General features: G+C 36.5%; 1 protein-coding gene and 1 long non-coding RNA gene across 3 annotated transcripts in view; one reads left to right on the top strand and one right to left on the bottom strand.

The window, feature by feature from the left end:
- LOC141393646 (uncharacterized) overlaps nt 1–21,824 on the bottom strand; it is a 194,925-nt gene that overhangs the window by 69,058 nt on the left and 104,043 nt on the right. The gene's annotated exons all lie outside the window — the stretch shown is intronic.
- The window catches only part of LOC141393641 (uncharacterized), a 64,366-nt gene that overhangs the window by 9,176 nt on the left and 33,366 nt on the right, over nt 1–21,824 (top strand). For both annotated transcript variants that reach the window (XM_073966955.1, XM_073966957.1), the window contains exons 2-3: nt 16,515–16,811; nt 17,177–17,319. In XM_073966955.1, the coding sequence (XP_073823056.1) occupies nt 16,515–16,811; nt 17,177–17,319 (440 nt within the window). The remainder of the gene's footprint in view (nt 1–16,514; nt 16,812–17,176; nt 17,320–21,824) is intronic.

Genomic DNA, 21,824 nt, shown 5'->3' with positions numbered 1-21,824 from the left:
CATTCATAATTTTACGTTTTAATTTTACCGATTTTTGTCGGTAACTCAAAAAATGTGGTAGAGAATCGCACTACTGATACGCTGTCTGCTATCAGTGTAGTCGTCAGCGTATTTGATATTGTTTATATAAGCATTATTTATGAGGATTCCTTCTTTAGCGTTATTTATTGCTTCTTTGAATATTTTTTCCGAATAGATATTAAACAGTAGTGGGGACAGAGTACAACCCTGTCTTACTCCTTTGGATATAAATATTTCTTCCGTCATTTCTCCGTTGATATTAACATGTGCGGTTTGGTGGCAATACAGACTTTTAATGCATCTAATTTCTTTTCTCCCTATTCCAATTGACGCCAAAATATCAATGAGCTTGTCATGTTGTACGGTATCAAATGCCTTCTCGTAGTCGATGAAGCACATAAAAACGTCTTTATGAACACTTCTACATTTTTGGACCAACACTTGCACGCAGAATAGTGCTTCTCTGGTTCCTTTTGCTTCTTTAAAACCAAATTGTGTTTCGCCCATTTCTTTTTCGCATTTTTCGTATATCCATCTATGTATACTTTTCAGAAAAATTTTTATGGCGTGGCTCATCAAGCTAATAATAGGCCGTTTATATATAACAAGGTTAACCCAGTGGGTCTGGGTTTCAAATGTCATTTCCATTGTATATACTTCAAACAAATCCTCATAAAGAAGGTTAACCCTGCAAAAAACTATAATATAAACGCCGTATTAGCCGGTAGTCGTCGCATCTTTTGGGGTGAGATTTCTTTGGAATGGTTATAAATGTGGACTTCAGCCAATCCTCGGGGTATTTTCCGGTGTCATAATAATTGTTCCACAAATATCCCAGGCGGGACAGGGGAGACTTCTCTCATATCAATGAGTGCACCCCGATTCATATTAACTCAATGATATGGGACCTACTGTTTATCGCCGAGTCCGAACGGCGTGTCTAAGACACCACTTGTAGAGAAGTTGTACAAGGCTGAAATACTCAGAAAATGTCGCCAACATTACTGAGGGGTATTTTGCCACCGTTGAAAAGTGTTTGATGTTGACTGGCCGGGGAATCGAACCCACGACCTTTAGCGTGCAAGGCGGGCGTGCATACCATTGCACCACGGTGGCAGCCATTTTCCGGTGCCATAAATATAGTTAAATAGTTTCGTTAACAGATCAATATTGTTATCATTTATCATTTTTAGTATTTCGGCAGGTATTTCATCAGGACCCGTGGCTTTTCGTTCTCGGAGGGATTTTATTGCATCTTCAACTTCGTTGTTTGTGATTGCCTCGCCTGTCATTTGCTGTGATATCCGGTAGTCATAATCAGATCTAGTAGGATCTTTGAATAAGTTTTGAATATATTCTTTCCAGATGATTTTCTTCTCAGCGGTTTCAAAAACGGGTTTATTATTATTATTGTAAAGGACTGTTGAATTATTATTTCTGTATATGCCGGCTGCTTCTTTCATTTTCTTGTGTAACTGAAAGTCGTCGTGCAGTGTCATCAGTCGTTCAATTTCTTAGCATTGACTGTTAAGATGGTTGTTTTTGGCTATACGCACTTCTCTTTGAAAATCCCTGTTGATTTCCCAATACATCTCGTAGTTACTATTTTTGTATTTTCTACGCTCATCCATCAGTTGAAGTATCTCTTCAGTCATCCAGCTTTTACTTTTTGGTTTTGTGTAGTTTCCAAGCGTGTTACGTGCAATTGAATTGATTGTGGTCTTCACACTGTTCCATATATTTTCCACGTCATTCCTGTCGATATTGATTAATTCTGTGTTGACTTGAGAAGAAATGTCAGACCATATTGCAGGATTTCCGAGTTTTCCGATGTCAATTTTTCGATTTCGTGCTTTATTTGATTGACGTGCTAGTTCTATGTGGATTTTTGCCATCAGAAGATTGTCATCTGCACTAGGATATGTTGTGACCTTTCTTACAGATGAGCAGTGTCGCCTATATTTGATTCCTTATCACATTGCCGACTCTATATTGGGGGGATTTCCAAGTACATAACCTTCTTGGCGGTAGGGTGAACATGGTTTTGTTATTTTTCATTTTAAATTCCTGACAAAATTCGATGAGTCTGTCACCTCTTTCATTTCTGTCTCCTAGACCATATCTTCCTTTTACTCCTGCAACTATATCGCTTCCAACCTTTGCATTGAAATCGACTTGAATTATGGTTATTTCGTGCGGTTTTGTTATTTTAATTAGTTCTTCGACTTCAGTATAAAAGGTTTCAATCTCGTCATTACTTTGTCTGCTGTAGGTGCATAGACTTGAATTATATTAACGTTGACTGGATTTGCTGATATTTTTATTATCATAGTTCTATCAGATTTTGGAATGAATCCGATGACACTTTTGGCTATATGTTCTTTCACTATAATGCCAACTCCATTCCGATGATTTCTATCCGAGTTACCTGAAAAGTATATTTTGGCATTTTGAGATACAGAGTTTGGCCACCAAGTTTCACACACTCCCAGTATGTTCACATTGAGTCTGTCCATTTCAGCTATAGTATTGTTTAGTTTACCTGCTTCATATAAATTTCGGATATTCCATGTACCAATAATAAGTGTCTTTTTGGTTTTACCTCCGGGGATTCTTAGCACCCTCGAGTTACCGGAGATTGAGGGCCGTGTGTTTTGTTCAGCATTCATTGTTATATGGTTTTCAAGGGATAAATACATCAGTGATTTCCCCTTATCTTCTGATGGGTTTAAAGTTTACCGTCTTCGTTTCAGCCACTCTTCTTAGAGTACAGACGCTGTTTGCAGCCGCCCACTATGGAAACAGACACAGCTACCTGTTGGTCCGCGAGAGGTATTTGATTTCCTCCTTACCATCCATATCTGGGAAGCATTCCCCTACCCGCCACCTGGGGACGCGTCCTCTAGAAGTTACAGGCTCCCCCGAGGACTTTGGCTCATTATATTTTGACATTTTTGTGGGAAGTACCCGAAGGTCGGAAGGACCAATTTTGTGCATATTCGAATCTAATTATGTCTGAAATAAAGATTGCGATGTGGAAAGTTTAGACCAAATCATTTACTATCTTCAAGAGTTTTTAGCGACGACTTTTTTGTGAGGAAGTTAAGCGAAGGAGTGGTCCGACAGAGCCCATCTTTGAACTGGACTCCAAACTATTATTTCCATGAGAGACATTGATCGTATCAGTCTGAAAACGTTTTCCTCTGCATTGTAATTGTCTAATTACTAACTGAAGTTATGAATTGCCCTCATAGACATAAAATGATACTCACGGTTCGCCTTAACTAATATTAAATGAAAGGTGCTTACACCTGGGAAGTTTTTCGGGATTCTGAAACTACAATGTTCATAGATGAGATAAATCAAAAAAACAAAAAAAAAACAAGTGAGCCAAGTATATAGTCGTGTCGGGGCCGACTATGCGATACCCTACACCACTACCCCTGTGCATAAGCTTTTGACCAATAAAATTCAAAATGTTAAAAATGGGATAGCTTAGCGCCTTTGCTCTGAATGTCTTCATTAACACAGGTCAATTTTTTTGAAACGCATTTAAGTGCATCGACAGTACAACCCAAATAATTCTCTGTTAGACCCCCATCAACCCTCAAAATTTCGTGAGGATCTGATCAAAATTTCGTAGTGTGATTGCACAAAAATGGAAAGAGGGATGCATTACCGACTATTGCGATATCTCTGTTGTTTGACCACCTATGACAACCTACTTCACATCGTTGTAAAGTTGATATTTTCTACTTTCCTTGCCAGGTTTTGCTTTCGATATACATACCTCCCAGAGAAGGGAGATATTAAGTTTGAAATAAAACGTTGGTCTTTTTTCCAAATATTTTTTTTCCTTTCCGACCCCATATCCATATCCGACCATTATCAAAAATCAAAAGGTTTTTTCCTCTGTGGGACCCCCAATAACTCCGTTATTTGGATATATCTCCATTATTTGGATACCTACGCCAACCTGCTTTACATCATTGTAATGATGGGATTTTTTACTTTCATTGTCAGACTTTGCTTTTGGAAGGTCCCGAACCAAAGCTGTGATATTCGTCATTATTATTAAAATCGCAAAAATAGCGGCTATTGCGATATATTCGTTGTTTGATCACCTACGAGAACCTACTTTACATCACTAGGTAGGCGATATTTTCTATTTTCATGGTCAGGTTTTGCTTTTGGTATACCCCATATTAAAGCTGAGATATTCGCTTAGAAAAAAAACGTTGTCTTTTTCTCCAAATAAGTTTTTTGCCCATTACGACCCCTAAATATTATCCGACCATCACCAAAATCAATAGGCTTCTTCATCTGTGTGACCTCCATTAACCCTCAAAATTTCGTGACCGTCCGATCAAAATTGCGATCTGTAGCGTGATTTCCAAAAAAGTGGAAAAATGGGATGTATTACCGACTATTGCGAAATCTCCGTTATTTGGTCATTTACGCCGACCTAGTTTACATCATTGTAAAGATGGGATCTTCTACTTTCATAGTCAGGCTTTGCTTTTGGATAGTCCCCAACCAAAGCTGTGATAATCGTCATTATAATTAAAATCGCAAAAATGAAAATTTGGGTTTTATTTGCGAGTATTGTGATATCTTCGTTGTTTGATCACCTACGAGAACCTACTTTACATCATTAGAAAGGTGATATTTTCTACTTTTATTGTCAGGTTTTGCTTTTGGTATACCTCGTATATAAGCTGAGATATTCGCTTAGGAAAAAAACGTTGTCTTTTTATCCACATAAGTTTTTTGCCCATTCCGACCCCTAAATATTATCCGACCATCACCAAAATCCAAAATTTCGTGACGATCCGATCAAAATTGCGACCTGTAGCGTGATTACAAGGTTTAGATGGACAGACGGACAGACGGACGGACTGACGGACGGACACACATAGCCAGATCGACTCAGCTCGTGGAGACATTCATTTTGGTATATATAAGTATGGGTCTACGACCATTATTTCGATGCGTTACAAACTTTTTGGCCAAAACCAACTTATAATACCCTCCCCACATAGTGGTGTAGGGTATAAAAATCGCCGGAGGGATTTTCAAATAAATCGCGGTCGAAGTTCACATTATTAGGGTTTTTATGATTTCATGGTTTTATTTGGGAAGCGCAAGTCCTATCGTAATGAGACTAAAGAAGATGTTGTAACAGTAAAAAATTCTCTACAAGATTGGCCTTAATGGTATTTTCCTAGGTTTTACCATTTTTGAGATATAGAAGTTCAAATTGGGACAATGCACTGACCGTATCGCCTCCTTATAAAACAATGTCATCTACGGTGCCCTTAACTAACTTTAAATGAAAACCGCTTAGACCTGGGAAGTTTTTTGCGGATTCTGAAACAGCAACGTTCATAGATAAGAAAAGTAAAAAAAACCCAAGAAAAAATAGCTGGAGTGAGTTAAAAAAAATGCGGTAAGTTTCCAATTTTTTGTTTATTTTAGATTTTCAGGAATGGAACTAAAGAAAATGTTGTAGAGGATTTTCACTGCTACAACATCTTCTTTAGTCCCATTTCGATAAGACTTGCCGCTTCCAGGCAAAATCCTAAAGTAAACGTAAAAATGTGAACTTTGACCGCGATTTATTTAAAATCCTTCCAGCGATTTTTTATTTTTTTTTTTTTGATTTTTCTTATCTACGAATTTTTCTTATCTATGCTGTTTGTAGTTTCAGAACCCGGAAAAACTTCCCAGGTGTAAGCACTAATCATTTAATATTAGTTAAGGCGCACCGTGTCCTATATTGGGGAAAATCCCACAATAACTTTCAAAGTCCCATACAATCGCTCAAAGTATGTTGGAGTTCTAATTCGTCTACCTTGTAGATTCTACTCAAACTATATATTATAGTCAGTCTATCCTTTCGAACTCCCATTTATCCCATCCCAGTCTTTTGCCAGCCTTTGGGACCATGATTTATACCCAGTCGTTTTATTCTCCTTGAAAAGGTGTTATTTATTGTCATTATGGTTGTAGGAGGGTGGTCAACAATTAAATACAGTTATGTTGCCTTGAATGTTTTGCTTTCGTCATTACCTTCTATAAGAGTTCAAAGGACAGTTTAAGGAACCAAGGACTTTTTTACAAAACTAACGAAAAATTTATTCCACAAGTATTCCAACAATCGGAAGCCTAATCCCTGTCAAATTCAAGTATGCAACAGTTTTCCTCAAAAAAAAAAACTAAGATTTAAAAAAATTGTAATTTGACACACATATACATACGGACATGTGTGTTATCCTTTTTGGTGGCACCAAAGCAAAACAAAATCCACTCACCTACAATTATCCACTTACAATGGAAGCCGATAATAATCATTATCGCCACTACAATCATCATCATCCCATCCCTACCTACCACACCATCAACAACTACCCCAACAACGATAACAAAAACAAATCATGTTTAGAACGCATGTGGAGAAAGAGAAAGCAATAGGATCAAGGTCGCCAACGACCCACTTACACAGATACAAATTCATATATGTATGTGGAGTGCGTCTGTGAGTTTGTAATTCATATTGAGAGGGGGATTTTTTTCCTTCGTTCATTCACATGTTCTACCCGACCCTGCAAACCATTGGAGGATTGTTGGACGATTTTTCGACCATATTTTTCTTCAACGCTTCTTTCCGGCGATCTTTTAGCGAATTTGTATATAAAATTCACCCATGCGAGTAATTTGCAATTCGTAGACGATTCTCAAAAATTATTGTTGATAATCAATCGCTACGACAAATTACCTGTTACGCTTCTCGGCGATCTTTTCGCGAAATTGTGTTATGTTCCGCTATTGTTAGAGCAGGCGAATAATATATTATTTTTCCGAACCCCCATCACGCGATTGTTACTAAAATTTTTGATTTGGTTGCTTATAATTCTCATATACACATTCTGCATAACTTTGGTATAAATGGCACGTATTATATTATGAGTATTGACAAACATAGTACATGTCTGGATTTTGCCAAGTGGAATTAAGAAAGGCCCGAGGAGCAGTATAAACCACTATGCCATAAGGAATGATAAAAAATTATAACAAATCAGAAAATAAAACAAAAATTATAAAAATCAAAGACAAAAATGAAAGAAACAAAAAACAAAGAAAAATTAAAAATAAATTTTCTTTAATTTTTTGTTTATATTTTATTCTTCTTAAGATCTTCCAAATGATTCGTCAGCGAATCTTGGTCGCGAGTCGCATTCCATAAACACTTACTTTAGGTTTGTGTTACGCAGAAGATTTTTAGGCGATATCGCCTGTGAAAAATTATTCGCCGAGGAAAATCGCGTATTATTCTTAGGCGATAGAAATGGTTTGCAGGGGAAGAACACCTACAACACGACAAGTGCTCCCTTGATATTTTGCTTTTATCCTGAAGTGAAGTGCCGCCATTAGATTTTCATTATCACAAAAGCAAAGGGAATACTTGAAGGGATAGTGTGTGGTGACCTTGTTGCGGGAATTCAAAAGGCTTACCAAACGTGGCCTATAGTTGGATGGAAATTGGATTTAGTAGTAGGATTAAGTAGGGAGAGAAGTCTCCCTGGTCCCATATGCCGGTCTTCTCATAGAAGTCACCTCTCCTTGCATTCTAGACCATTGTCACTGTAAGTCCTTGTCATAGAGAGAAATGTCCTTAAACCCACCTTTGCTATTTATCTTGAGTCTCCTCCTGTGTCCTGCAACATTTTAAAACTTTTCAAGAGACCCATAAATTGTATGTTATTTTCTCCATTTTCTCTTCCGGGTGTATTCCAAAGACGACATTGTCAACGGAAATGTGAAGGTGGTTTATTAATCATCCGGTAACATGCGGAAATTGCAACTATACGTTTCGTGCTGAAGTGTTGTTAAACATTTTAATTGCAATTAATTTACCGCTATTTTGTATTCTACAACAGATCTCCCACCCCAAAAGCGAAAGGAAATATTAAACTGACGACAGGACATGGTATAAAAACAAAACATACGCTCTTTCGCGTGTGTGTGCAAAACTTTCTTTGGCCTAACTTCCGGTAATAACGAGTTTATTGTGCCACTTTGTCCGTTAGTTTCCGTTCTCATTAATGCCGCCAGGCATGAAATGACAATGTTTGTTTTCGTTACTCTGTTGCTCTACTAGTGCCACAGGTCTGGTGGATGGATAGATCTGCGTCACAATGACCGACTTGCAAAACACAGGAAATTATTATCCACGCCATGGGTATTGCAAGCGAAAAATGTCTATTTTTAAAAGTTTAACTATTTCTCATTGCAAGGCAAACAAAAACGATGAATATTTCTATAGAAAAATTCATCGGGAAACGATGAATATTTCTATAGAAAAATTCATCAGGAAACGATGAATATTTCTATAGAAAAATTCAACGGGAAACGATGAATATTTCTATAGAAAAATTCATCGGGAAACGATGAATATTTCTATAGAAAAATTCATCAGGAAACGATGAATATTTCTATAGAAAAATTCTTCATTGGGAAACAATGAATATTTCTATAGAAAAATTCATCAGGATACGATGAATATTTCTATAGAAAAACTCATAGGGAAACGATGAATATTTCCTATAGAAAAATTCATCGGGAATAGAAAAATATTTCCTATAGAAAAATTCATCGGGAAACGATAAATATTTCTATAGAAAAATTCACCGGGAATCGTAGAATATTTCCATAGAAAAATTCATCGGGAAACGATGAATATTTCTATAGAAAAATTCATCGGGAAACGAGGAATATTTCTATAGAAAATTCATCGGGAAACGATGAATATTTCCATAGAAAAATGAATCGGGAGACGATGAATATTTCTATAGAAAAATTCATCGGGAAACGATGAATATTTCTATAGAAAAATTCATCGGGAAACGATAAATATTTCTATAGAAAAATTCATCGGGAAACGATGAATATTTCTATAGAAAAGTTCATCGGGAAACGATGAATATTTCCTATAAAAAAATTCATCGGGAATAGAAAAATATTTCCTATAGAAAAATTCATCGGGAAAAGATGAATATTTCTATAGAAAAAGCCATCGGGAAACGATGAATATTTCTATAGAAAAATTCATCGGGAAACGATGAATATTTCTAAAGAAAAATTCATCATCGGGAAACGATGAATATTTCTATAGAAAAATTCATCGAGAAACGATGAATATTTCTATAGAAAAATTCATCGAGAAACGATGAATATTTCTATAGAAAAATTCATCGGGAAACGATAAATATTTCTAAAGAAAAATTCATCGGGAAACGATGAATATTTCTATAGAAAAATTCATCGGGAAACGATGAATATTTCCTATAGAAAAATTCAGCGGGAAACGATGAATATTTCTAAAGAAAAATTCATCATCGGGAAACGATGAATATTTCTAAAGAAAAATTCATCATCGGGAAACGATGAATATTTCTAAAGAAAAATTCATCGGGAAACGGTGAATATTTCTATAGAAAAATTCATCGGGGAACGATGAATATTTCTAAAGAAAAATTCATCGGGAAACGGTGAATATTTCTATAGAAAAATTCTTCATCGGGAAACAATGAATATTTCTATAGAAAAATTCATCAGGATACGATGAATATTTCTATAGAAAAATTCATCGGGAAACGATGTATATTTCTATAGAAAAATTCATCGGGGAACGATGATTATTTCTATAGAAAAATTCATCGGGAAACGATGATTATTTCTATAGAAAAATTCATCGGGAAACGATGATTATTTCTATAGAAAAATTCATCGGGAAACGATGAATATTTCTATAGAAAAATTCATCGGGAAACGATGAATATTTCTATAGAAAAATTCATCGGGAAACGATGAATATTTCTATAGAAAAATTCATCGGGAAACGATGAATATTTCTATAGAAAAATTCATCGGGAAACGATGAATATTTCTATAGAAAAATTCATCGGGAAACGATGAATATTTCTATAGAAAAATTCATCGGGAAACGATGAATATTTCTATAGAAAAATTCATCGGGAAACGATGAATATTTCTATAGAAAAATTCATCGGGAAACGATGAATATTTCTATAGAAAAATTCATCGGGAAACGATGAATATTTCTATAGAAAAATTCATCGGGAAACGATGAATATTTCTATAGAAAAATTCATCGGGAAACGATGAATATTTCTATAGAAAAATTCATCGGGAAACGATGAATATTTCTATAGAAAAATTCATCGGGAAACGATGAATATTTCTATAGAAAAATTCATCGGGAAACGATGAATATTTCTATAGAAAAATTCATCGGGAAACGATGAATATTTCTATAGAAAAATTCATCGGGAAACGATGAATATTTCTATAGAAAAATTCATCGAGAAACGATGAATATTTCTATAGAAAAATTCATCGAGAAACGATGAATATTTCTATAGAAAAATTCATCGGGAAACGATAAATATTTCTAAAGAAAAATTCATCGGGAAACGATGAATATTTCTATAGAAAAATTCTTCATTGGGAAACAATGAATATTTCTATAGAAAAATTCATCAGGATACGATGAATATTTCTATAGAAAAACTCATAGGGAAACGATGAATATTTCCTATAGAAAAATTCATCGGGAATAGAAAAATATTTCCTATAGAAAAATTCATCGGGAAACGATAAATATTTCTATAGAAAAATTCACCGGGAATCGTAGAATATTTCCATAGAAAAATTCATCGGGAAACGATGAATATTTCTATAGAAAAATTCATCGGGAAACGAGGAATATTTCTATAGAAAATTCATCGGGAAACGATGAATATTTCCATAGAAAAATGAATCGGGAGACGATGAATATTTCTATAGAAAAATTCATCGGGAAACGATAAATATTTCTATAGAAAAATTCATCGGGAAACGATGAATATTTCTATAGAAAAGTTCATCGGGAAACGATGAATATTTCCTATAAAAAAATTCATCGGGAATAGAAAAATATTTCCTATAGAAAAATTCATCGGGAAAAGATGAATATTTCTATAGAAAAAGCCATCGGGAAACGATGAATATTTCTATAGAAAAATTCATCGGGAAACGATGAATATTTCTAAAGAAAAATTCATCATCGGGAAACGATGAATATTTCTATAGAAAAATTCATCGAGAAACGATGAATATTTCTATAGAAAAATTCATCGAGAAACGATGAATATTTCTATAGAAAAATTCATCGGGAAACGATAAATATTTCTAAAGAAAAATTCATCGGGAAACGATGAATATTTCTATAGAAAAATTCATCGGGAAACGATGAATATTTCCTATAGAAAAATTCAGCGGGAAACGATGAATATTTCTAAAGAAAAATTCATCATCGGGAAACGATGAATATTTCTAAAGAAAAATTCATCATCGGGAAACGATGAATATTTCTAAAGAAAAATTCATCGGGAAACGGTGAATATTTCTATAGAAAAATTCATCGGGGAACGATGAATATTTCTAAAGAAAAATTCATCGGGAAACGGTGAATATTTCTATAGAAAAATTCTTCATCGGGAAACAATGAATATTTCTATAGAAAAATTCATCAGGATACGATGAATATTTCTATAGAAAAATTCATCGGGAAACGATGTATATTTCTATAGAAAAATTCATCGGGGAACGATGATTATTTCTATAGAAAAATTCATCGGGAAACGATGATTATTTCTATAGAAAAATTCATCGGGAAACGATGATTATTTCTATAGAAAAATTCATCGGGAAACGATGAATATTTCTATAGAAAAATTCATCGGGAAACGATGAATATTTCTATAGAAAAATTCATCGGGAAACGATGAATATTTCTATAGAAAAATTCATCGGGAAACGATGAATATTTCTATAGAAAAATTCATCGGGAAACGATGAATATTTCTATAGAAAAATTCATCGGGAAACGATGAATATTTCTATAGAAAAATTCATCGGGAAACGATGAATATTTCTATAGAAAAATTCATCGGGAAACGATGAATATTTCTATAGAAAAATTCATCGGGAAACGATGAATATTTCTATAGAAAAATTCATCGGGAAACGATGAATATTTCTATAGAAAAATTCATCGGGAAACGATGAATATTTCTATAGAAAAATTCATCGGGAAACGATGAATATTTCTATAGAAAAATTCATCGGGAAACGATGAATATTTCTATAGAAAAATTCATCGGGAAACGATGAATATTTCTATAGAAAAATTCATCGGGAAACGATGAAAATTTCTATAGAAAAATTCATCGGGAAACGATGAATATTTCTATAGAAAAATTCATCGGGAAACGATGAATATTTCTATAGAAAAATTCAACGGGAAACGATGAATATTTCTATAGAAAAATTCAACGGGAAACGATGAATATTTCTATAGAAAAATTCAACGGGAAACGATGAATATTTCTATAGAAAAATTCATCGGGAAACGATGAATATTTCTATAGAAAAAATCATCGGGAAACCATGAATATTTCTAACGAAAAAATCACCGGGAAACTATGAATATTTCTATAGAAAAAATCATCGGGAAACGATGAATATTTCCATAGAAAAATTCATCGGAAAACGATGAATATTTCTATAGAAAAATTCATCGGGAAGCGATGAATATTTCTATAGAAAAATTCATCGGGAAACGATGAATATTTCTATAGAAAAATTCATCGGGAAACGATGAATATTTCTATAGAAAAATTCATCGGGAAACGATGAATATTTCTATAGAAAAATTCATCGGGAAACGATGAATATTTCTATAGAAAAATTCATCGGGAAACGATGAATATTTCTATAGAAAAATTCATCGGGAAACGATGAATATTTCTATAGAAAAATTCATCGGGAAACGATGAATATTTCTATAGAAAAATTCATCGGGAAACGATGAATATTTCTATAGAAAAATTCATCGGGAAACGATGAATATTTCTAACGAAAAAATCACCGGGAAACGATGAATATTTCTATAGAAAAATTCATCGGGAAACGATGAATATTTCCATAGAAAAAGTCATCGGGAAACGATGAATATTTCTATAGAAAAAATCATCGGGAAACCATGAATATTTCTAACGAAAAAATCACCGGGAAACGATGAATATTTCCATAGAAAAATTCATCGGAAAACGATGAATATTTCCATAAAAAAATTCATCGGAAAACGATGAATATTTCTATAGAAAAATTCATCGGGAAGCGATGAATATTTCTATAGAAAAATTCATCGGGAAACGATGAATATTTCTATAGAAAAATTCATCGGGAAACGATGAATATTTCTATAGAAAAATTCATCGGGAAACGATGAATATTTCTATAGAAAAATGCATCGGGAAACGATGAATATTTCTATAGAAAAATTCATCGGGAAACGTTGAATATTTCTATAGAAAAATTCATCGGGAAACGTTGAATATTTCTATAGAAAAAAAATTCATCGGGAAACGATGAATATTTCTATAGAAAAAAAATTCATCGGGAAACGATGAATATTTGTATAGAAAAATTCATCGGGAAACGATGAATATTTGTATAGAAAAATTCATCAGGAAACGATGAATATTTCTATAGAAAAATTCATCGGGAAACGTTGAATATTTGTATAGAAAAATTCATCGGGAAACCATGAATATTTCTATAGAAAAATTCATTGGGAAACGATGAATATTTCTATAGAAAAATTCATCGGGAAACGATGAATATTTCTATAGGAAAGTTCAAGAAGAGGTGTTCGATTTCCCACTTTGAGGTGAGGGACCGTCAGTCTATTCAGACTTTACTTCTTGCTTCAACATCCCCTTTATTCCCTCCAGGTGCAACTTTCCCGAAGGGCTGGAACTGTTAGGAGCGGCCGACATTGCAGTGATCTTTGGGCCATTCCACTTCATTTTCGAGGCTCCCGAAGAATGCCCACACTTCTTTTCCCCTGCAGTTGTAGAGTCAGTCGCCGTTGAAGCTCTTGACTCTTGCCGACATCGATTGCCTTGCGGGCCGATGAAGTCAGTTTGCCCGACCCAGCCGCAGACACCACTGGTTTCCGCACGGTACTCGAGCAGCCTGAAAACATCGGTGATTTCTGTTTTTAACTGGTGTCGTTTCAATCATCTCAGGTGGAGAGTCGAAGGCTTCCACCGTACCAGACGTCAGAATCCGTTCACTCGGTAGGAAAAGTTTTTTTTTAGCGTGATGCTATATCCTTTCAAAATGCCTCACTATTTGAATTTTCAACCCAATCTCGCGGAATTGCGCTTGGTTGATCTCACTCGGATTCCTGCCAATACATTTTGTACAGTATCGAGCTGCCCTTTTATTGGAGTGGCAATCTTTCCGTCCCTGGTCTTATTGCTTTTCTTGGTTGGGAGTGTGGGGTAGTGGTTCGTACTATGTTCCACCTCCTCATCCATTAGAGCATCCAGTCTGGGAAGGACAGGTTACTATCGACGTCTTATCTCCCAATGGAGTTGAGCTCTCACCGCCTTGATTTGGGGATCACAAATTGAGGTGGACAGCTCCATGAAGGGTTGAGATAGGATAACTGTGGTATCCATCTCCTCATCTGACAGAGGGATGTCTTCCCAAGTTCTTAGAGGAAACTCTCCCAATATGACAGCGGCCACCGTCGGCATAGATTTACCGTCCTTATCCGAAACTGCGTCTTTTGCTCCAGGTGCAGCGTTGTCCGTGGTCTTTATCGAGGGTGCTTTTGTCTGTTTTGAGGGTTTTTTATTTTTGTATTTGAATCCTTAGATGTCTTTTGAAAATGGGGAGATGAGAAGGTGATGACATAGACCTCCAATACCATGACTTGGACTCGACAGCTAAGCCTGCTACTCGTTGGCTCACCCAGGTATCTGACAGCAAACCGGGAACACGTGGTCGCTTAACACCCCAGATCTCTCTTTTGGGTAGAATATCAATATGTGACATACATATATGTACGTCGTTCATCCCTAGTTCTCTGCTAGAAGACCTTCCGGTCCTGTATGAGAACATTAGAACATCTTTTCGGCTCCTATTAAAGGCTTTTTGGTCTTCCATAACAAGATACCTTTTTTATATGAGAACACTTTGTGATCTTCCGTGAGAAGTCCTAATGGTCTTCTTAGAAAAGACCAAGGTTTTTTTACGAGGGAACCTTCTGCCTCTTTTCAAAGGGCCTTGTGTTCCCCTTGCCTTGTAACTTAACAAAGTTACCCAGTTTTTAAAGTTCCCGCCAATATTTATTTGTTTCATTGCATGACATTCGAAATTTACAGGATTTCACTTTTTTACAAAAAAAAAAAACACTTTTTTGCTATGTTTCAATCGCGACAACAAACGTCACTTTTACATCTATTATTTGTGCCAACAAGTACACAAATAAACATAAATACACATGCACATGCATACATGAACACTAAATATTGACATACAGATTTCACATTATATTTTCTTTTCGTTGTTTACCTTTATCGATTTTCTTCTCACCCACATTTACCAATTTAATTGACATGTTTTTTGTGTAGTTCAATTCTATTTCATTTTGTTATTTTGTCGACTGTCATATCCTTCGGAAATAAACAGAGTCATGCACCACCGACAAACTACACGACTACACGTGTGTTATTGTGGGTGAAAGTGGGTTTAGATGTGTGTGTGTGTGTGCGAAACTTGGAGTGGGAAACAAATATCCAAACATTGTAAGGACTTCGGAACAACTCTCTTGAGTTTGTCGGTTATTGTCTCTCTCTCTCTCTTTAAGATTTAGGACTGCCAAGTGTGTCATTTATATCCTTAAATAAATTGGAGTGACAGAATTTAAAATAATTATTTACATCCACGGTCTTCATTTAGTTTTCTATAAGCTGACTTCTCGGTCTTCTATTATAAGACCCTTTGCTTTTCTGTGTTTCTGCTAGAATATAAATAATTGATTCTTTGGTCCTTGAAACTTGAAATTAATCTTTTGGAAGTGGAGGTTATGTTGGGCCTTCAAATATATGCATTATATTATTCACTTTTGTGGGTCTGTTGTTCTTTGGAAAATATTCTTCAGAAAACCCAATGAAGAACCAACAGAATGTACTTAAAAATATTGTTTGTCTCTGTTCACTTTTTAGCTCTGAAAGTCGTTTGATTTTTAACATGTTCTGCCTTCAAATCACACGTGCCGCCGTCATTTTTTTATAATCAAAAATTAATAAATTTCGAATTTTTTATTTAATTGTTAATAACCTTATTACCAATTCCATTGTAAATTTAAGTTTCCTCACATATGTCATAGGTCAACAGACCCATCCCACATTTGTTGTTTTGTTTATATTGGGTTTTCTTTTTATTTCATTTTACCTTCAAAAACTTTGCGGCGATTTGTTATTAACACCTCCATCTCCCACCCACCAACCTCCCACCCTGTGGGCGGGCGGTTGTGTGCGTGTGTGTTTTTTTATTTGTTTGTTTTACAGATGCCAGTGCAGCACAGGACACCGGCGAACAAGGCAACGAATGGAATCGTACTACTCAAAATCAGAACAGTGCTGGAGCTGGCGTTGGACGTTTAGTCGCATCGCCAAATATAAACGCTACCGATATGCAAAATGTTGGAAAAATAAAATTCGATCCGCCCAAAGTGCCAGTGATATTTGTTTTAGGCGGCCCAGGTAGTGGCAAAGTGACCCACTGCGATACATTTATGCAGGAACGCCGTGGGGTAACACACATCAATATGATGGATCTGCTGCAACAATATGCCATGGGAAACGGTGAGAAGAGAAACCGAGCTCAGTAGTTGAATTCTGTAACTCATTTTTTGAGTTACCGACAACAATCGGTAAAATTAGAACGAAAAATTATGAATGAAATGTATCAATAAAAGTTGGCAACATTGTTGCTTTCGTTAGGACTTAGCGACAGCTTTATTTTGGTTGTAAACTTACCGAAAATGTTCGTTAAGGCCTCGACACATAAGAAGCATTGCTGAAGTCATATCTGATAAAAGGCTAAAGACTAAGTTCGACCTAATAAAAAGATTTCAGAATCACATTTGAATTAGGTCGAACTTGAGTTACAGAATTCCACTACAGATTTTAAATATATTATCTCAATATTTTGTGTTTTACATTCACAGATATGCAAGACTTTTCACAATTATCATCAAAAACCGTCACAGAAGTTTTAATGTTAGAAATGAAAATGGCTCCAGCTGCCAAAGCCTATTTAATCTCAGGATATCCCCGTTCAATGCGAGATGTTGTGGAATATTCCGAGAAGGTAAGTAGTTATGATGGCATGAGGAGATTTTTTGGTCTTCTAATAGAATACCTTTTTGGTTTTTAATGGGGACATATACATAGGTATTTTTGAGATCATCTGAATTTCTATAAGAATACCTTTTGGTCTTCCATGTGAAGATTTGCACTAGCACGCCTTATTTATTCTATCAATAAACCATCAGGGTTTCTTTGGAAATGAAAAAATCTATTAGTCTTCTATTGGGAAAAAATTCTGGGCATCTGAGATAGGTAATGGAAAGCAATAATAGCCCATTTAGATATGACTTCATTAGCCGGATTTAGCACACTACCAGGTTTTATTTGCTAAATCCAGCCAAAATCTCCCAGATTTCCCATACAAAAATAAATCCTCGTATTGGGTGGATTTGTTTTAAATCTGGCATAAATCCTCGTATACAACTCTGTTTTCTGCAACATGTTGCTATAAACAAAAATCAGCTGACTGCCATTTAAATCCTCCAAAATGTATATCTGAATGCAATGACATTTGTACTGGATTTATTAAATCCAGTCGAGGATTTATGGCTAGTCTAAATGAACTATAATAGAGTTTGGTGGAAAACTAAAAATGAATGAAATGATTTTTCTATGTTACGGTTCACACTAAAGCGATTTCATGAAATTAGGCGTTTCTAGATCGAGTTCCACAGTAGAGTAAAATCATAAAATCGTTGTAGTAGGAAATTCGATTTAACAACCCCTAATTTCATGAAATATTTTAATGAAATTCACGCTAGTGTGGACCGGGACTATCCGGCGATTATTTCAGTTGCATTAAAACTTTCGCCTTTTTCATAACTCGAAAATCGATCATGCGATTTTCCCTCCAGACAAAAGTCGACAACGATTTTTAGAATTTTGACTGCAAAAAGTCGACTTACCTATAACTAAAACGGGGTACACATGATCAGTTTTGACTGACAGCTTTGCTCAAATAATCGGCCGCTAATTTTTGCCAGTCAACAGATAACCACAAAATGTTTTGTGGTTGTTAGCCAGTTTGACAGCTATCGATTACTTACTTAGCTGGCCCATTACAGAACATTTGTTCCATAGACCGAACTAAGAAAAGATCTCCAATTCTCTCTGTTTCGTGCTTCGCTTTTTGGAATACCGCGACTTGTCATCTCTTCATCCACTTGTTTGCGCCAACTATTCTTTGGCCTGCCAATTCTGCGTACACCGCCATGTAGCTCGAATTTATACGCCTTTTTAGCGGGTTCATCATCGCTCATTCTTATGATATGTATGGCCTAGCGAACGCAATCGCAGCATCTCGATACGTTTAACTATATTGATGTCGTTGTATAGCAGATACAGCTCGTGATTCATACGACGTCGATATTCACCGTCAACGCAGATCGGTCCGTAGATTTTTCGAAGAATTTTTCTCTCAAACACGCCAAGCACTGCCTTATCTGCTTGCGCAAGTACCCAGGCTTCGGAACCATACATCAGCACGGGTAGAATCAGTGTTTTGTAAAGCGTTATTTTTGTTTGACGAGTTGTGGCTTTGTTTTTAAAGTGCTTAGTTAAGCCAAAGTAGCATCTGGTGGCCAATACAATTCTTCTTTTTATTTCACAACTGATGTCGTTTCTTGTGTTTACGGCGGTGCCGAGGTATACAAAGTCTTTTACTACCTCAAAATTATAGGAACCAACTTCAACAGTTGGTCCGATCTCAATGGACGCATTGCGCGTCGACACCATCAGCTTGGTCTTCTCGCCATTTACCGCCAGACCCACTTTAGCAGATTCTCCCTCGACCTTCATAAAGGTATCGGTTACTTCTTCTACTGATCGTCCCATGATGTCTATATCATCAGCATAAGCAAGTAACATGTGGCTATTGGTGTAGATTGTGCCACTTCTTTTGTATAACCTTTTCTAGCAGGATATTGAAAAGATCACTCGAAAGGCTGTCTCCTTGTCTGAAACCTCTTTTGGTACAAAACTCCTCGGAGAGGTTCTTTCCTATTTTAACTGAAGATCTTGTGTCAGTTAAGTCATTTTACAAAGCCGAATGAGCTTTGTGGGGATACCAAATTCAGACATTGCTTGGAATACCTTTGAACGTAGCGGGCTGTCGAAGGCTGCTTTATAATCGACAAAAAGGTGGTAGGTGTCGATCTGCATCTTTTGGGTCTTCTCCAGGATTTGCCACAGGGTAAATATCTGGTCAATGGTGGACTTGCCAGGTCTAAAGCCGCATTGGTATGGTCCAATTGTCTCGTTGACCATAGGCTTTAGTCGTCCGCACAATATCCCTGACACGATCTTGTAGGCAATAGGGAGTAGACTTATGCCCCTATAGTTAGAGCATACAGTCTTATCTCCCTTCTTGTGGACGGGGCACAGGATACTCAGATTCCAATCGTCGGGTACTCGTACTTCCTGCCAAAGGGTGCTAACTAGCTGATGAATACACCTTATCAGCGTGTCGCCTCCGGTTTTAAACAGCTCGACTGTTAAGCCATCGGCTCCTGCTGCCTTATTATTCTTCAGCCGATTTATTGCTGTCTTTACCTCATCTTGGTCGGGTGGTATACATTCAATACCATCTTCTGGGATTGGATCTGTGGTATCTTCGTCGACATCACTATATTTGTTTGCAACCGGTCCCAAACATATATTTGTTTGGATCCAAACATATTTCTAACATAAATTGTTCTGCGTGTACTATTGGATACCAACAGTTTCTCTATCCTTAGCACACTATCTGTATCAGTTACCAGATTACCTTGCTGGTCTCTACAGGAGGATGTGCCAGTTCGAAAGCCATTAGTTTGATGTTTCACTCTTTGGTAGAATTTTCGGACTTCATTCTGTCTCCTGTACATCTCGATTTGTTCACACTCCCGCTTTTCCATCTCTCTCTTTTTCCTGCGGAAAAGACGTTTCTCCTCTCTCCTTTTCTCCCGATACCTCTCTCGTGCGCTACGCGTTGCTATTGATTGTAAAGTAGCCCTATTTGCCGCATTTTTCTCTTCGGTAGCAGCACGACACTCCTGTAATACCATGGATTCCTTGGTGGAGGTCTCTGGTATCCAAGTACTGATTTTGCGGCTGTTTGCATGGAGTGGGCAATGTTTTGCCATTGTCCTGATATGCTATCGGGACGAGGAGTGCTTTGATTAAGCAGTTGGGCCACTTGAGTGGAATATTCTGTGGCTATCTGTTGTGATTGCAGCTTACCGATGTCTAACTTTCGTGTTGTGTCTGTTCGTACTTTGTTTGCTACGTTTAAGCGGGTGCGTACCTTTGCTGCAACAAGGTAGTGGTCCGAGTCTATGTTTGCACCTCGGAACGATCGTACATCCAACACGCTCGATGAATGTCTTCCATCTATCACAACATGATCAATTTGATTTCTTGTTTTCTGATCTGGAGATAGCCAGGTGCCCTTATGAATATCGAGATGATTAAATCTGGTACTGCTAAGTACCATATTTTTTGCAGCTTCAAAGTCTATCAGCCTCATACCATTGTCCGACGTTTCACTGTGGAGACTGCATTTCCCGACTGTTGGGCCAAAGATATTGCCCTTTCCAATTTTTGCATTAAAATCGCCTAGAATGGTTATAATGTCATGGGCAGGGCAACGGTCATATGTTTCTTCTAAGCGCTCGTAAAATATATCTTTGGTCTGTTCGTCCTTTTCTTCAGTGGGAGCATGAGCGCAAATAAAGCTGATGTTGAAGAATTTAGCTTTTATTCGAATTGCAGCAAGTCTTTCATTCACTGGGGTGAAGCTTGATACCAGATGTTTTAGCCTCCGACTAACTACGAATCCGCAACCAAACTCATGCTTTACGTCATGGCAGCTATAATACAGTGCGTCCACCTTTAGGTGTTGTTGTGACGCCTTTCCCAATCCATAGTATTTCCTGTATGGCAATAATATCGGCCTTGTACTTTTTAAGTACGTCTGCCAATGCGAAGACTGCACCTTCTCTATAAAGAGTGCGAACATTCCAGGTGCAGATTCGCAGATCATGGTCCTTAAAACGTTTGCGGGGTTCGTCAACTTTAGAGGGATTTGTTTTTCTTTTCTTTCGTTGTTTCATAGTAGGCCCAAGTTTTTAACGTTCTTATGGGAGAACGCGCGGCACCTGATAGCTCACTACCTTTAACGGGTGTTAAAGGCAGTTCCCCAGGTAACACCACCGGGAGGTCAGTGTCCACTTGAGATGAAAGAGGGACCAAGATAAATCCTGGGCTTTGCCATGTTAAAACCGGTCAGGACCGTTCCTTGGTATCTTCCATCTCCTACGTCACCCTGATTGCGTTTTCATTTTCTTCTCATTTGTTTCTTTATTTAATATTTTTTGATATTGTCAAAGTGTTTTTCATTAATACTATTTTTATCGAGTTTGCGCTACCAAAGTGTTTCTTCTTCTTTCATTAATACGAATTTTTTATTAGACTTCGCTTTCAAATCGGCGCATAAACTCAAATTTAAATATTCAACGATAATTTTGT

Source organism: Musca autumnalis, unplaced genomic scaffold, assembly GCF_047663935.1.
Source record: "Musca autumnalis isolate F117 unplaced genomic scaffold, ASM4766393v1 scaffold_2, whole genome shotgun sequence".
NCBI lineage: Eukaryota > Metazoa > Arthropoda > Insecta > Diptera > Muscidae > Musca > Musca autumnalis.
This window is presented reverse-complemented; position numbering and strand designations above follow the sequence as displayed.